The 18,766-nt window shown below is 46.2% G+C and overlaps 1 protein-coding gene across 3 annotated transcripts; it reads right to left on the minus strand.

Moving 5' to 3' along the window:
- Positions 1 to 2,144: 2,144 nt before the first annotated feature.
- Positions 2,145 to 14,398, minus strand: nck2a (NCK adaptor protein 2a; the record flags this gene model as incomplete). Of its 3 annotated transcripts, none has more annotated exons than XM_080839526.1 (3): positions 2,145 to 2,339; positions 3,191 to 4,071; positions 14,173 to 14,398. In XM_080839526.1, 3 exons carry the CDS (start codon positions 14,396 to 14,398, stop codon positions 2,145 to 2,147), a joined length of 1,302 nt encoding a protein of 433 aa, XP_080695652.1. The 3 variants fall into 3 exon arrangements, with proteins under 3 accessions (XP_080695652.1, XP_080695653.1, XP_080695651.1); XM_080839527.1 differs by having other exon boundaries at positions 3,191 to 3,995; positions 14,154 to 14,398; XM_080839525.1 differs by having other exon boundaries at positions 3,191 to 4,064; positions 14,154 to 14,398.
- Between the last annotated feature and the right edge of the window lie 4,368 nt (positions 14,399 to 18,766).

Below are 18,766 nucleotides of genomic sequence, written 5' to 3' on the forward strand. Positions count from 1 at the left end.
GTAGACGGCTAGTTCAGCTCAAGTGAAGTGTCCGTCTAATAGCTTTGTATTTTGTCACAATTATAGGACAGACCAAACGCTCTGGGAGTGTGTTCGTATTGTACTGTAGTGTGTATTAGTGTCGTATTGTAGTGTGTTCGTATTGTAGTGGATTGTTTTTGGGTTATTGTTTTCCGTTTTCATTTTTCTAGGAACAAACGTAGACCTCAACGTCAAAGGTTTTCTGTGCAGGAAAATGTTAGGAACCCAGTTGTAGTTTTAGCGATAAAGGTAAAATATCTCAATTTTTTCAGATATTTGATGAGTATAAACTCTCGAATGATCCATTTCAAGCTCGCAACTTTCACTTCATGTTCGTGCAGCTGTGTTTGCCAATTTACAAGGTAGTTAACCATCTATCAGTTTACCGTTCAGTGGCATCATTGGCTATTAGAAAACAGCAGTTCTTCCAAATGGCGAATTTGCATATAAATGAACAAATACAAATTGACTTAGACGATCATATTACAAAGAATCATGATTGACTGTGAATCTGGTATGGAACCTAAATATGGTTTTGTAGCCTCCGTGGTGCCAGTATTGATGGAATAAGAAATTACGTGTACAAAAAAGACAAAAGGACAGACCAATATAATAAAAACATAGTCAAAGGAGAACATCACTTAATAACAACATAATGACAAGCAACTGACTTATATGTATAATATATATAGAAATTCAATTGAACAGTAAGAAGACAAAAAGAGATAATATTGTTATTCTGCAAAACTTTTATTGAACAAAAGTATTTCAATTCTCACCACACTGTCTGCAGTACAGTACCATTATGTTGTTTCTAAGCAATTCATAAAACACACCTGATCTCTCTCTTTTTCTCTTTCTCTTTCTTCATATATATATATATTTATATATATAGGAATATGTATATTTATGTACATACAGTGGAAAGAGGAATTAAATAACATTGCTCAATAACATTCAGACATTATATCCCATATAAAAAGCAGATAAACTCATCGATCAACACTCTTATTGGTAAACAGTTTGTTTGTAGCCAAGTTCAATAAAACTGAAGAAAATCATTACTTCTTTTTCTTATTATTACTTTTGAATTAGCGCTCATCCTATTCAGCGTTACATGAGTGTTACCCTGGAAGATTCGCCATGTGTGAGAAAGCGTGTTTGTGTGTGTGTGTGTGTGTGTGTGCGTGTGTATACTGTATGTGTGTGTGTGTAAGACAATGAGTTTATAAGTACTAGAAGTGGCTGGCACATACGGTTGTAGGTTGACAGACATTCATACTTTGCTGAGCTGCTGAAGTCACTCTTATCGGTCCTTCTCCCTAACAATATAAGGTGTCCTGAAAATAATGTTTTCCCAAACATTTATTTATAGCCTGTCAGAACAAAGTTTGGCTTGGCTTCTTGTGACTAAACTCATTTGTTTTTCTATCGCCATCAAATACCATCCAGATTTTATTACCGACGATTCCATTAATGTAAAATGTTTATTTCATCCGTGTGGCTCTAGACATCAAGCGATTCCAACTTCTGTTATGAGGCAGCCAAGCCAATATCGTTTTCAGCATTTTTTTTCACTCTCTCTGTCAATGGCACAGACAGAGGGCAGTTCAGCAGGTGTCCAGAATAAAACAAAAACATCACAGAGGTTTACACACGCCTTAAGATCAAGCGCAACAGGAGAGAAGACGAGGTGGCCCCAGCCAAGGCTTGGAGAGTGCTGACAACGGTCACTTTGTGAGGGTAGGGTGTCACAGGTTCAAGAGTGACGCTAAAAGTTCGGAAACAGAACAAAACAAACAATCAAACAAACAAAAACTATTTGACAACGAGACACAGGCATCTTTGACAGTTTAAATTAAAAAAAGAGAGAGACAGGGAGCAGAAGCCAGCATCAACAGTTGCAACTGGCCCACTGGGTGTGTGTGGCTCATCATGGGGCTTCCTGCGCTGCGGTGGTGCTGTGGTCTTTCCCCAGTGGACCCACAGTTGGGCCCATTAAGTCTGATGAGTCAAACAGGAGATAAAAGAGGAGTAGAGAGGAGAAGGAGCAGGAAGAGATGGTTGAGAGTGGTGAGGGCATCTGGGCCGGATTGGGGAGGGATGGAGGGGGAGGTGATGGCTTAGGCCAGGGGCTTGACCAGGTAGAGCTTGTCTCCGTGCTCACTGGTGAAGATGGGCGCCCTCTTGTAGTGCTCCAGGAGCTCCTCCATGCTGCCGAAGCGCCTCTGGCCGATGCAGTAGGCCCCGTCCAACGTCTGCACCTTGAAGTGCTTGTTCTTCCCTTCTGCTTTCAGCGACACCGAGAAGTCACTGGGCTGTGGGGGAGGAAGGAAGGAAGGAAGGAAGGAAGGAAGAAGAGAAGATATTTATTCTCCAGTCTATCACTCGAATAACCAGTGACTAGAGTCTATGCTTCTCTGACCATCTTTGTATGTATCTATCTACATGTCTATTTGTCCCTCTCTGTCTGCATCTATCCATCTCAATGCCATTCCACTAGAGGGAGACTGTTCACATACTGTAAAACATACTGGCAAGAAAAAGTAGTAAAACAGGAGTGATCCAGTGCTCAATCATTAAGCCTTATGAAGGCAGCAGGCACATGTAGACTAGACTTATACTAAACATATCCTCTTGGAAGAACACGGAGAAGAAGGGATCGTTTCTAATCGCATCACTGAGGATGCAACCTTGAAATGCACATAACAGCAATTTGCCATTACCGGATTATAAAGTGTAAGTCTACCACAAGGGGGCGTACTTGCCTAAGCTTTAAAATATACATTGTGGTTGGTGAAACAATTGGTGATTGGTGAAACATGGGTCAATTATCTGACTTGTTTTTATACTAGCTTAACCCAGGATGTAAATATATAGACCTCTTGTTTGAGGGACCGTGTTTATCCTCGAAAGGAAGCTGAATTTCCCTGTGCCCCATCTCCTTCAGATGACTCCTTCCTTATCTTTCATGACCCTCTAATCAGACCACCCAATACAAAACATTTGAAATCTTTGAGATAAAAATGAAAATTCATCTGAGGTTTTTGCTAAAAAACAGTGAAGATATTCATGTCATCAGATAATATGGATGCCTACTCCATTGTTGACCATTGAAATAACGGCTTGAGTCTTGAGGATTGACCCTTCACACTTCTCACTCACTCACCGAGGACTCGCTGTCACGCACGAGGAAGTCTCCCTCCTCCCCCCTCTCATTGAGCGCACTCTCCGCTTGGTGGCGCGTCACCGGCCCGTAGTACCAATCCAACCCCGCAAACTTGCCCGTGCGCGAGGGCCCCAGGTTGGCCCCGCCGACATACGGCGAGCCGGGCCGCGAGCCCTGGAGCGTGTGGTACCCCCTCCCAGGCATCACCGTTGCCATGGCCACCTCAGGCCCATCATTCAGGACGGCCACATAGTTCTTGGGCACGAGGCCCACCAGGCCGTTGGCGTTTCGGCAGCGCCACCACTCTGGGTCGTTCTCCGGCTTCTCCAGCACCTCCATGGTCTCGCCCTTCTCAAAGTTCAGCTCCTCCTCTGTCATGGAGCTGAAGGGGTACAGCGTCTGGACCACGTGGAGGACCCTGGGGCCGCGGCCACTGCCCCCCATGGTGCCACGGCCACCGGCCGTCGCCCAGCCGTTCGACACGATCACCCCCGAGGACGAGCCGGGTCCGGTGGCCACCCGCTGGGAGCCGTAGCCCGCGTCCCCATCGAGGCTACCGCCGGCCGGCTCCTCCTGGACGTAGTTGGACGGGAACCAACCGACGTGGCTGGCATGGCTGCCCCGCCACCAGCCGTCGCTGCATTTCTCCATGACGACCACGCGCGCACCCTTTACTAGCGTCAGCTCGTCGTCGCGCTCGGCAGTGTAGGAGAACTTGACCACGGCGGGGATCGCAAGGTCGTAGATGCGCTCTGCGCCGCCGCCGCCGCCCATCATGCCCATGCCCCCACCTCCGCCCCCGCCGCTGCCGTTGGATGGGTACTCTGCGTCCGTGCTGGGGGTGGGGGAGGCGCTGGTCTTTCGTCGAGTCCTACTAAAGCCTGAGAGAGAGAGTGACAGAGAGAGAGAAAGAAAGAGAAAGAAAGAGAGAGAGAGACGGTATTAATGAACAAGTCAAAAGTAAAATATACCCCAAGAGAAACCTATCCAGGAAATAAATCATGTAAGTGAATGGTTGACGAAAAGGTTGGAGAAGAGGCAGAGATTTAGTGATTTCCAATCTATAAAAATCTGACAGGTAACATTAATCCAATCCTGGTTATTATATACCGTATACAGGCACAAAAAAACTGGAGGACTGGACAAAGAGATTGGGGGCTGGGTGTGTAGTCATATATAGTACAGTTGTATGCATAACTGTCTGACTGAAATACTGCTACATTCATTGCCACATACACTTTCACTTTATGACGCCACACACACACACACACACACACACACACACACACACAACGATTCTCTTTATTTCCCTAATTAGCATTCCATTAATTAAATGGCTTTTTAATTTATAGTCATCCCTAAACATCTGCATAATACAGTATTTGAGTGGGATTTGAGACACACATGCGTGCACTCTCTCCCTCTCACAAACACGCACACGAACACACACACACAAAAACACACACACACACACACACACACACACAGTAAGTTAAGTGCATTTTCAATGGAGCTGAAAGTTGATTAGCATGCAGGGAGGATGGGGGAGCAAACTGCTCTGCTGTTCCATTGGGAGCGCAGATCTAATTGAGACTGCAGGCCCTACTGGAGGCCCAGTGGAGAGATAAACATTACAGGAGAGGTCTCTCATAGGCCAGGGAGAGAGAGAAAGAGAGAGAGTGAGGAAGAGAGAGAGAGAGAGGAAGAGAGAGAGAGAGACGGAGAGAGAGAGAGAGAGGAAGAGAGAGAGAGAGAGAAAGACGGAGAGAGAGAGAGAGAGGAAGAGAGAGAGAGGAAGATAGGGAGAGAGAGAGAGAGAGGGGGCTCCAGATGGCAACTAAAATGGTCGCCAACGCGCCTACATTTTTTACTTTGCAACCATTTCTTTCCCTGCTAATTACCAGTGGTGACCGTCCCCCAGCCATTTCTGCAAGCCGATATATTTTGATAAAACTATGTTTGTATCTTTAGGCTTTAAAGCGGGGTGTTTTACGCTGCCTTCTATCACCTACGATGGTTTAAAATGCAGTGTTTTCTTTCATGATAGTGATCTCCGCCCTGTGGTGTTCACAGCCACTACATTTGAGTGGTTATCACATAAGTAAATATGAAGGACAGACCACACCAATTCAGAACTGATCTCCTTTGCTGCAAAACGATTGAACCCAACTTACCTATTCCATATTGACATTTGTCACACTATTTGTTGAATATTTAATTCCCTTTTATTTACTGATTAGACAATGTTATGGAAGAACAAGTAAATAAACACTCAGGTATTAAGCGCTAGTTGTGAGTAAGTGTAGATCTCACTATTGTAGAGTGATGTGGAGAAATGGTGAAAGCACCAATCTGGCAATGAGTCCATGTGAAGGAAGTCACAGGTTCATGTCCTGATTCATCACATATGATTTGGTAAAAGTTTTAAAAGGCTGCACTGTGGTAGTATGGATGCCGCATTTTACGCCGTTTTTACAACAATGCTTACCACAATATTAACGCCATGACGTGACACAGTTACACAATAGCGCTTGTGTGCAACATGACCTACTTTTATTTACTTCACATTGGAGGTGTAAATTCTGCCTCCTAAAACTTCTAAGGCATTGATTTGGCCTCCTTTAGGCATTGTATTGTCAACTGCTCCTAAATATTTCTGATTTAGGAGCCAGTGACTCCTAAGGATTTCTTTTGTCTGGAGCCCTGGCGAGTGAGGGGGGAGGAGGGAGAGAAGGAGAGATGGAAAGGGAGAGCAAGCACTCTGGAGAGATGGGTAGGCGAGAGAGCAAGAAAGAGAAGGAAAAGGGAATGGCGGCAGAGCAGGAGATATGGAGAGATGGGCAGAGAAGAATTGAAGGAGAGCTTAATGATGATTAGAGGTAGGGGTCCTGGAAAGATGACAGAATGATGGAATGGGAGGTAAGGGAGCACGCAGTCAAGGTCTGTGATTCCAATTAACATATAACCGGTGAGCAAACCAGGCACATAGGACCTCTCTCACACACACACACAGACACACAGACACACAGACACACAGACACACACACACACACACACACACACACACACACACACACACACACAACAATTTCTAAGAGCTGAAAATACATCTATGTAAAGGCGTATTGATGCTTCCGAACTCCCATTTAGGAATCTGTAAATGGGCCAAACTGTGCTGCTGGCTGCTAAAGTAGGTCTCCTGTCCCGTCATCACACATCTCCACAGCCGGATGCACAAAGGCACAAAAACCCTCATCTGTGCGTCTGCTGCTGGCAGCCGGGCAGCCCGCTCTGGTACCTGCAAGCAACCTCCCACCCGCATCACGGCCGTAACCATAAGAGAGAAAAGAGGAAGGGGTTTATTCCTGCACGCTTGGGCTCTGTGAGAGCTGATTTGGGAGCTGTGGAGCAGCCATAATGGCAGGGGTCAGGGGGTGAGGCATGGAGGGGAAGGAAGGAGAATGGAGAAAGGAACAGGGAAAAGAAGGGGGGAGGTTCGGGTACTAAGGCTTTGAAATAACACTGAATGAAGGCAGGCTTTACGGAGACAGAGAGGGAGAGGCGTGGCTGGCTTTTAAAACTGTGGAGAGCGTTGAGAAAAAAAATCTCTCTCTCACACACACACACACACACCCACACACACTAAAAGGCACTTTCAAATCACTACGCAGGCACTTCACAGCACATGGGTAGGAGCATCTGAAGAGCTCTCTGCAGATGAATCCGAGTGAACACACGGCCAGATATGCCTTCTTCAGGACCAATTAAACACTATTAACGAGGAAGGGAAAAAGCCTGCCATCCACATCAGGTCTAGCACAAGAGAGCTTCTTGGTACACACACACACACACACACACACACACACACACACACACACACACACACACACACACACACACACACACACACACACACACACACACACACACACACACACACACACACACAGCTAAATGGGCGGGAATGGGGGATAATGGCAGCTGGTCGAGCTTTGACAAAGTCACAAAGAAAGTTTGGGGGAAAACTTTGGTTTTAAGTGCGCATGGTGGAGAAGAAGGAGGCGGTGGGGTTTGTTCTTTTACCCCTTTGAAGAATGATACAGTAGCTTTTCACACATAGAGAGAGAGAGAGAGAGAGAGAGAGAGAGAGAGAGAGAGAGAGGGGTCCTTTGCTGAGGGAAGCGGTTACGAGCCCACATCAGAGCCAGCGGGAGACCGAGAATGAGGATGACAACGGCAAACAGAACAAACACTTCTGGGAGAGCCGGAAATAGAAATAGAACCATAAACAACAGGGCATACGTGAGAGGAGGCTTTAAGTTGAGGCAGAGAGACAGGGGAGAATTATATATGTATGTGGGTATGTGAGTGAAAGTAACAGTGTGGTGTGTGTGTGTGTGTGTGTGTGTGTGTCTGTGTGTGTGTGTGTGTGTGTGTGTGTGTGAAAGTCTTTGACGTGACACAAAGTGAAACCCTAGCTCTTAAGTCTCTTTTAAGAGTCCCACTGAGGGATGGAACTGTCAGATCACAAAAGGAAAGGTCTGCAGTGCCGTGTCTCAAGTGACCACAGAAATGCCTTCGCACAGCACAGTGGAGGGAGATAATAAATACACACGTGCTCATACACAAATATACACAAACACACACACACACACACACTCACACACACAAATACACACACACCGGCTCACACACAAATACACAAGTCAGTGAGAGAAAGACAGGGAGAGAGTCAGAAACAGATAGAGCCTACGTTCACAACTGTGCACACCCACACACACAGACACACACACACCATACATAAAGTGCCTCTAATTACATTGATTGGTAACAAGGAGACTAACGAGCAAAGTCTGTGACGCATGGATTAAAAGCCATCGTGTGGTATTTGGGAGCATTGTGTTGACCCATCCATCGTTGCACTTAAGAGCTTGCTCATGGTATTAAATTAGCTAAATGATTTTACCAAATTATTAAATTAGCTTTAGTTCATGTGTGGCAGACTTTGCTTTATGGTTGTTGCTTTGCTCGCTGCCCGTCTATGAAATCAGGGTCCATGTACCTCATACCTGCGCACTCACGCACGCACACACGCACGCACGCACACACGCACGCACGCACAGACGCACATACACACACAGCTCTTTCTTTCTCTTCCCCACCCCTCTCGCTCCCCTTCATTTGCACTTCAAGGCCTTGGTCTGCTGGGTACAGAAGGCTGAGTTGGCAGAGGAACAGTCCAGTCCTCTTAGCATTCTTCCTCTTTGCATCCACATCTACCCCAACAGCCCGCATTGCTGCAGACACCCATATGGCCGTCCTCAAAGAGCCCAATCCTACAGTCCATCCCACTTTCCTCCACTTGCATCGATCAACTGTTTCAACTCGGTACACTGATCCACGCATCTATACGGACTTCCTGGTGAACCGTCCCTTCCAAAATGATCCTGCGCTAACAGGGAGTTAACTGCACAGTCTGTCCGCTGAGGCAGCAGACACACCCATTTGACTTCACTGATCAAAGAGCTAAACTTTCATCTGCTGAGGAAGGCAGTGAAGTTAGCTTAGGGTACTGTTTGTGACATTCTGACAATGTTCTCCTCAATGGAAGGCAGCCAACACAGACTCACATCTTTGTAACCATCCTGGGCTTTGAATTAGGGGATGATGTGGGGGGGGGGGGCATGTCTGTGATGACCAATCAGGACATATCGAGCTTGTCAGTCAAACGTCTAAGGCGACGCAACCTAGTAACATGCATGCACTTGTTTGGCTGTTGAGTTCTGTAACACCTAAGCTCTGCCCGAACACTGTCTTTACTTTCAACTTAATGAGGATGCAAACAAGACCAAATGTTATGGTACCATCCTAAAGGCTGACACAATTACACCTAGAAACCATTGCTCCCACACTACTTCCCCACAAATTAAGTTATAACATCGCCAGAGAAAGTGGGCCTCTATTCGTTTAAATCCTCATCAGATGAGTGCTCGAGAAAGTTGAGTTAAGGGAATTGGGGGAGGCAAATCTGACTAGCTGGTTAGAGCATTAGAGGGACGAGAGAGGGACATAAGGTTAAACAAGGGGAGCAAAGCATTAGCACAGTGCTCCAGGCCAAAGCAAGGGGAGGAGAGAGTGAGCCAAAAGCTTCATGCTAACTCAGCGGATGGGAACTCAGTAGAAGGAGACTGAGGTTTATCAACAGGCCAGCCTATGGGGAAAGGGGCATTAGCTCAGAAGCTACAGGCTTCCCCAAGCAGTGCACCAGTGGGATAAGACACAGGTGCCAAAATGCTGCAGAGACTTTTCCATTATGTATGTTTGTATGTCTGTGTGCGTGTGTGCGTGTGTGCGTGTGTGCGTGTGTGCGTGTGTGTGTGTGTGCCTGTGTGCGTGCGTGTGTGTGTGCGTGCGTGTGTGCGTGTGTTATATATTTCACTCAGAGAAACTGCCAATTCCAGAGACTAAATAACTGTTCTCCCGTTATGCAAAGGGACATGAAAAATTCATGAGTGCTTTTAAAGGAAACAGAAACAATACATGACAGCTGCAGAAAGCATAACAGAAATGTGCTTCATTCAATTTACTCCTCAGCATCCAAACTATAAAATATCATGCATTACTCTATGCCATCACGAACACACATCGACATTAGGGCTTCATAAATCCCTCATATGGCTTGCCACTGAGTGTCTGTTCTTCTTTATCTGTTTCATAATGTTATGAAAAGGAACTTGAAGAGCTTAAATCTACATAAAGACATGCAAACACAAAACAACCTTTCATCAGGTTTATCAAACGATAGAACGCTTCTGACGATATACACAAATGCATCCAGCTAGATGACACAAACTGCATATGAATTCATATGGAGATTAGCTTTACTAATATCAGAAAAAAAAAGATTTTAAGTATGGAACGGCACAAAGGAAGTGTTCTGTTTAGTGTGTCTGTGTTTTGATGGTTGAAGAGAGAATACAGAGGTGTGCTGTGGTGATCTTCAAAAGAGATTATCTAGTGACAACTGGAGGGAAACGAGGGGGGAGGGGTTAGTAACCCTGACAACCACCAGTGGAGGACCTGTATGTTGGAATGCACAGACAGATTTCTCCTTCAGGTCTCATTGATCCCTGAAAGAGTTACCCAGAATGCATTGCACGTAGAGACACTGGCTTTTTTTTTCTCCGTGTGCTATATTATTCCTGACCATAGATTCATCTGAAGCATTCTCGTGGGAAAACAATGCTTTGTGAGTACCATCCCCAAGCCCTTGTGAATTCCATGACCCCAATCTCATTACGGGTCTCTTTTTCACACAGCCAGACAGCCAGACAGACACACACACACACACACACACACACACACACACACACACACACACACACACAGAGAGAGAGAGGTAGAGAAAATGAAGCACACATAGAAATACGACGGCTGAAGTAGAATGAGCACATAAACTCCACCTCTGTATTCCTGTCACGGTGAATGATGCCCTGGTGTAAAGATATGACCCATATTGTCAAAAGCCCATTTTCCCTGAGGACAGAGCTGTTCTGGAGCAAGGCTTACAATTACCCCGCTGGAAAAAAAAGGTAGACGCCCTCCTTCACTTGGTACACTATCCTTTCTGGGGATTGGGAGAAAGATAAGGAGGAGTACCCCCAGCCCACCCTCATCCCCACCCCAACCTGTCTGCCCTTTCTTTTGGATGCCTCGTAGGTGTTGTAGATTCAGATGATAAAGCTGTGCCTCTAAACAAATGGTTTCTAGGAGCTCTAAAAGTAGGACCCGTAGGATGGAGAGGTCTGTCAACCAGAGCTGCAGCTAAAAACAAAAGCAATGAGCAAATAGTGCGTTCCCTTCCTATCTAAACCACCCAATCACACATCATCACCCCAACACACACACACACATCCCAACACACACACACACAAACTTATTCCTGTTTCACACCTCTTCCATCTCCCTCTCCCTCTCTCCAATACTGCAAGTGGAAAACACTTGAGCTTTGCTGTCAGCAGCATTGCGCTTGCTGTGTGCGGAGTAGAGTGTATTTCATTTAACCCTGCCAGCAAAAATTAAGCATCTTCTTCCTTCCCTTCCGTGGGAGTGCAGGAAATTGATCGCTTCCCGAAAGTTAAAGGCTCATTAATTCTGTGATCTTATACACCGGTGGACGTGTGGAAGACAGGAAAAGTTAGGACAGAGAGAGAGAGGGAGAGAGAGAAAGAGAGAGAGAGAGAGAAGAGAAGCTCTTATATTTGGAGTTGACAGCAAAGTGCCTCTAGCATACAAAATTATACACACGCAACAGCTCACAAGAATGAAGAGATGCAAACCACAGCAACATGTTTATTTCATCCTCTTCCATCCATCCATCCATCCATCCATCCATCCATCCATGAACAGACTCATGAAGGCCTGACTGCCACGCAATAAATCATTCATTGCATATCCACACATTTTGAAAACTATAAAAAAAGTCTTGCACATTACTTAATCAATTTCACAGGTAGCCTGCTGCATTCATGTGCTATAACTGCTGAATGTTCGTACTATTTCATATGCATGTTGCATACCAAGCAGCATTGCTGAGGCACTACTTGTCCTAAGGGGAGAACAAATACGTAACACTCAGTAATGTACAATAAGAAGAATTTAGCTTCTACATCGCTGATAGCCAGGAACTACATGTTTTCATTGCAGCAACCGTGTCTTCTAGCTCCTATAAAACACTACTTTTATAATCCGTGTAAATATCCCCGGACAAATCCTAATCCACCATAATCCCTACCAAGATAGACGGGAATCATTGTTTTGCCAGGCAAAGCTCCGGCATTTCCTCCGAGCACACCTTCCTCACATTCCGCACTCACAAAGCCCAATCCTGCTACGTGTGGCCACTCCTTTCATTCCGCTCAGCAGGGCCGGATAATGGGAACGTCAATGGGCAGAGCCATAGCGTTTTAATTAGGGGGGCGGGGGGGATTGGGGTGCACCCTGGGTAGGGGAGTCCATTAACTCTCACACAGCTGGGGGTCTCCCCTGCAGCTGATGCCGTGTCTCGATTCCTGAGTGATTCTAACCTCGGAACGGGAGGGCGGCCATGATGCTTAGACCGATTTTGCCTTATGAGAAACTGTCAACACCGCTTCAGAGATTAAAGAGAGAGAGAGAGAGAGAGAGAGAGAGAGAGAGAAAGAGAGTGAGAAAGAGAGAGAGAGAGAGAGAGATGTCCATGAGGAGATTCATTATTCCTCTGGTCTGGAAGAGTAAATGTTTCTCTGGTCTGGCCGACTGCCTGCCTTGGGTCCCTGCTCTACAGTGGCACATCTAATTAGCTTACCAAGCAGGATGAGGGAAACTAAGCATAATATCCAATGCTCAAACGTGAGGGGGGGGGGGGGGACGTCTTGCATCTGAAAAAGCATATTTACCAAGTGACTAACTCGCTGCTGCTGCCCATCAGTAATGTGCTGCCATTTCCTTAAATGACATTTCGCTCAGTGTCAAGATCACAGACTCTTCTCAAGAACTGAGACATGAGCAGCTCTAAAGTGAGGGACGACTTAAATTGTGAAATAGACCAGCTGAATTTACTCATTTATTATTAATGTCATAGCCATATGGCAACCAGTTCTCAGCACTCTCCTATGGGCCCCAGCTTTAGAGATGTTCCACAACTGAGACAATACATTAAATACACATCTACTCATCTATCTGCGAGGTGGAACAGCTGCTGGGCACACACACACCTTCCCCTGATATGAGCCTTTAAACTGCTCCATATCCTGATTCAATGAACACACACACACACACACACACACACACACACACACACACACACACACACACACACACAGACAGACAGACACACACACACACAGAGACACACACACACACACAGAGACAGACACACACAGACACTCAGACACTCAGACACACACACACACAGACACACACACAGACACAGTCTGAAATACCCATTTCTCTGCCCTGCAAACAGGTGCAGGGCCTCCTCTGGTGCCCCAGACACTAGTCGCCCAGCAGGGGAGTGTATGTATTCTGCCTGCTTCCTGCACGGCCCTGTACCCCAGGTCCCCCTCCTGGGAAGCACCGGCTCCCCAAACCTGACAGCTCAGAGGGATGGCCGCCTGGACCGAATACCTAACAGCCCTGCGCTGCACAGTGAAGCTCCAGCAGAGGGCCCCAGGAGGAAAGTAGGCCAGGGTCAGGGAGAGGCTGCCGCATATTTATATTCACACCCTGGGCCAGATCCATACAGAGCCACCGCTGTACCCGCACAGGACCAGGAAAAAGAGGAAACAGACACTGGAGACGGAACACTATAGACACATCTCCAGCTTCTAAGTATGAACTGGATGTGTCAGTATAGCTGGGGGAAAAAAATCTGCTTTGAATTCTTGGAGCTAAAAAAACGCCATCATTGTTGCTATATTTAGCTTAAGCTGCAGCAATGTCACTTTTCAAAAGTGAATCAGATGTGTCTGCACAGACTTACCACCACTTTTTTATGATGCGTGAATGTATATTTATATATAGATATATAGATATACCGAGTTAATGCACATATATCATGTCCCCCACAGTGCAGGTGCATTAGTAGCCTTCAATTATTTATCCACAAGGAGTACTTCAGTGTATCTATCTATCTATCTATCTATCTATCTATCTGTGTATACTCTCTAATGGTGGCAGGTACTGCTGGTTTATGTTTATGTAATATGTGGGCCATCGCATGGAGCCCCCAGACTTAGTTACAGGTTATCTGCTGAGAGGAAATGTCATCTTACACCTTAAGCTGAAACCTCTGCTCTTCAACCAGACACCCCTTAAGTTTTCATGTAAGAAAACGGACCTAAGTCCAAATCCCAAATTCAACATTAGTGTTTCTTAGTTGTATCCCCCCCTTCATCATAACAGAGTACCGTATGAACCCCACTCTCCCTGCAGCAGCTTACCAAGAGTGTCTTTCAAGTTCTTCACCAGCGACCCTTTCTTCAAGCTGTTCTTGCGTTCCACGTAGTTGGATGGGACGTAGCCGGTGCGGTTGCCGGCGTTCCGTACCCGCCACCACGTCTTGGAGTCGTCAAGGAGCCAGAGGCGCTCGTTTTTCCGGATGTCAAGTTCCTGGTCCTGCTGGGCCGTGTAGTCCCACTTGGCTATAACAATCACCTCCTCTGTCATCTTTCATCGAGTCCCTCTACACAGACAAACAGGAGGGAAGGGAACACATGAATAAAACATTTATGCCAGTAAAGTCCACAGACACACACACACACACACACAAAACTGTTTCACGACCACTCTTGTCATAACAGTGAGACAGCATTATGGCTTAAAGAAACTAGACACGAGAAGGCTGTTCTGGTGCAAACTTCACTGATAACGAAGGTGCATGGAAAGACAAGAAATACAAGTCCAATAACATTTTTACTTAACTGCTTTTCAGCACAAAAGCCTGAGATAGTCATGGAAATACAAAGACAGGTGTAACCATTATCCCAAGTGATGAAAGAATAGAGGTATCCATATTCCCATCCACCCGGTCCATAAACTGGATTTCATCTGATCCATTAGTAAGACACTCTGAGCTAAGGAGGAGAGATGCTCAAGTGGAAATAGCCTTCAGACAAACCTCATGTCCACAGCATGAGTGCCTCTAAGGGAAAGACACAGACTCATCTCAGGCTTTCATCTGCTCTATTTCACAGGGCTCAGCCAGGTGAGAGACGGAGTGTGAGTGTGTGTGTGTGTGTGTGTGTGTGTGTTTGTGTGTGTTTTTCTATGCGGGTCTGTGTGTCTTTGTCTTTCTGCCTCTGTGTGTCTGAGTGTGTGTGCTTCTGTCTATCGGCCTTTTGGTCTGTCTCATACCAATCATGAGTCCCAAATTGTGGCCTTATGCTTCTCAGGCAGCACCACTGTTCAAACCAAAGCTCATTTTATCTGAAGTACTGAATACAACTAGCTGCCCTTCATGTGTAAACCACCAGAGGAACACAATACATTCTCACGACCCTCCATATCAAACATACATATATAAGTACATTACACACACACACAGAGACACCACACAGACACACACAGACACACACACCCCAAACCGCCTAACCCAACCCACCATCATGACTAAATAACGACTTTGAGCTTTTCAGTGTGTCCATTTAATATTCCTGAGACCTGCAAAGATCGGAGCCAAGGCTTTAGAAAACAAGTGAAGGGGGGAAAATCGACCAGAAACAATTGCTCAGCTCATTAATAAATGGATGAATAAATCTAATGCTGATGAATGACATCCTGTGCCCTCTCCTAAATGCACACTGCACCAGGCCGGCAAGGAGAAGAGAGGAGAGGAAGGGAAGGGGAGAGGACAAGAGAAGGGAGGCGGACAATTAAAAATATATGCAGGCATGAATAGTAATCGACAGATTAAGAATTGATGGTGTTTCAGGGGAGGCCCACTTAAAACGCTGCACCCCTGCTGGGTGGGACATGAAGCATGGCTACTGAGTAAAACAGAGGGCCATTTGTGAGAGCTGTGTGTGTGTGTGTGTGTGTGTGTGTGTGTGTGTGTGTGTGTGTGTGTGTGAGCGAGACAGAGAGCAAGTGAGAGAGACAGACAGGCAGAGAGGGGGCTGAGGGAAACCTTTTTCTTTATTGTGCAATAATGATAAAAAAGATGCATGGTAATTATATAGCAGTGAGTGCTCCCAGGTACTGTGCAGACATTCCACAAGGTTTGCTTGTGCAACCATGCATTCCCTCCAGACTTTTTTCTGTGACCAGCTAATTACCTTCTTGCGAGGGTTACGAACAGCGCACTCTGACCGAGGCCTTCTTAGGACATGACATAACTGTTACAACATGCACACGCTCACACACATACCTGGCAGCCCGCCAACCACACAGAGAGGTATCGATTCACGCTCATACCCCCACCCCTACCTTTCATTCGGAGGAAAAATTGACAATTTAAGCGCATTTTATTTAATCATTTTATTTAATCTTTAAAAAGAAAAAAAAAAACATATAAAAAGGCAGCCAACAGTGGAGCCGCAGCCAAAAAAAATCACCACCAGATAAAAGATTCCATTAGTGCCGGCGAGGATGAAAGGATTTATATCCATTTCGGAATGTGAGTCATAAACGCAAACAGTTTTGCAGCTCCTCTGTCAAAGAGCCACCATTAATAGGACATTTCAATTAGGAGGAGAGAGGCCTGAGAGAGACAGCAGAGAGAGAGCGACGGGCTCATTTCAGGAGTCTTTCTGGGCGGGCACAAAGGGAGTGAGAGAGAAAGAGAAAGAGAAAGAGAGAGAGAGGGAAAGAGAGAGAGAGAGAAAGGAAGTAAAAGGAAAAGAGTGAACATCCTTTACAGTAGGCATATGATCTCACTAACACTTCTGGCAGGGCCTGTGATGTCTAAATGCAAAAATTGTATCGTCACTCTCAAACACAGTGTAACGTGTGTGTGTGTGTGTGTGTGTATGTGTCAGCAAAGAAGTAGCAGGTCACCGCTAGATTCTGAACAGCTCAAACTCAAAGGAATGTGACACAAAGACACATTAAGACGGACAGAGAGAGACAGAGGAGAGAAAGAGACACTGATAGCGGTTTAGCTGATGAACACACAGCGTCAGGCCTCATGTTTCCAGCTGCCATCTCCACTCCAGGCCAACTCTGCAGGTCAGTCAGGGAGCAGCACTGGACATGTGTAACAACACCACCATGACATGACACAGAGCAACACTGTCTGCAAGATAACAAGAATACGCAGCCTAGCGACACACACACACACACACACACACACACACACACACACACACACACACACACACACGGACAGACACAGACAAAGACACACACACACACACACAAACTACGATACACACCCTCTCTCTTTCTTTCTTTATCTCTCCGAAGCGTCCCTGTAGTATCTGCCTGCCTGTAGTGTCACTCGCCTTGCTGCACGGTGACAGATACTCCGGCGCTTCAGGAAGCCCGTCTGCATGTGTTTGACACAAGCTCAGCCTAGTGTGTCCGCCCCTGCCTCTCTCTGTCTGTCTGCCTATTTGTCTGTGTCTAAAAGGGAAAAAAGAAAAGCTAATACAAAGGCAGAAATGGTAGTATAAAGCAGGAATTTTTAGTTTTGTTTTACAAAACAATTAAATTGGCAATTAAAACACGAAAAATGTGATAAATAGATATTCCCACTCATCAGCCAGGGGCATCCTTCATCTTCTCCTGCAAATTCAGTCTGCCCCATCAACATGGTCTTTGCCATAAAGCTGATCAGACCTTTGGGGGATAACGCAGGAAAACGGCCATCATGCTCACTGCAGCCCATCTGTGAGGCCTACTGGTTTCTCCTCTATCCTATACTCCCCTCTTCTCTTCTACTCTCCTCGCCCCGTCATTAACAACCAGTGCGAGCACATCAGGGTTTAGTCATGATGCGTAAGGAGAAGAGCCGGTAGGAGAAATAAAAAGAGGCCAGTGCGTCATGACAGCTGGCAGAGTCTTCCTGTCAGTAGGTTAAGTGCCTGAAGTGGTCACTGACAACACAGACAAGACAACACTGGCAACAGGAACCCGACACCGCCATGGGGGGGGGGGGGGGGGGATGGAGAGAAATAATAAAGGCTTGGAGATAAGAGAAAAGCACGTGAGATGTAAAGAGAGAGGAAGAGAAGCATCAAAGAGAGGAGGAGAGGGGAGAAGAGGGAGGAAGAGTAGGATTAGGGACCACCACAACCCCACTTAAACCCATGCATTTGTGTGCTTCTGTGTACACAAATAATACACACTAAATGTGTGGGTCCCCACCCACCTGACTGTGCTCAGAGCTAAGAGATATGGATAGAGTGGTTGTGAAGACATAAAGAAAGACCACAAGGGAGAGGGAACGGCTGATACACGGTGTGTGTGTGGTGCATGAGAATGAGAGAGAGGGAGAGACAGCTAGAGATACAGAGAGAGAGAGAGAGAGAGAAAAAGGATATTCAGGCCTCTGGCCTCTCACACTACAGAGGTCGAGTTGAAAGTAGAAATGAAAGGAGCAGTCCCGTGTTTGGCTGCCTAGGCACTCAGGAGTGAGAGAGAGAGATGGCAAGAGAGAGGGAGGGAGAGAGGGAAAGATAGAAAGAGAGGGAGAGAGAGAAAGAGGGAGGGATCGAGAGCGGGAGAAAGAGATTTTAACATGTTTGGCTTTCATGTCAAAAACAACTCAATGTCCTCACTCTCTCCTCTCCCCCTCAAATACCCTCTGTTTTCATCCATTCTGAGCGATGAGGGCCTAACGCATGCACTCAACTTTTTCTCTTTCTCTCTCACACACACACAAAGAGCCCTCCCGCACACTCAAACAGGGTGTTGGGAACATCACTAATGGGCTTTGGAACGGGCTAAAGAAGCTTCCAATGGAATCCACTCTGAGCTGTTTGGCCCATTCGGAATCCATTACTTAAAAGCAGGTCAAGGCCTCCGCTAACTGGGAACGGTTTGCTCTCTTAAAACACTGAGAACTCAGCCCACGTTAAACAGTAAGTTTCAACA

This window comes from Sprattus sprattus (assembly GCF_963457725.1).
Source record: "Sprattus sprattus genome assembly, chromosome: 5".
NCBI classification, from domain to species: domain Eukaryota; kingdom Metazoa; phylum Chordata; class Actinopteri; order Clupeiformes; family Clupeidae; genus Sprattus; species Sprattus sprattus.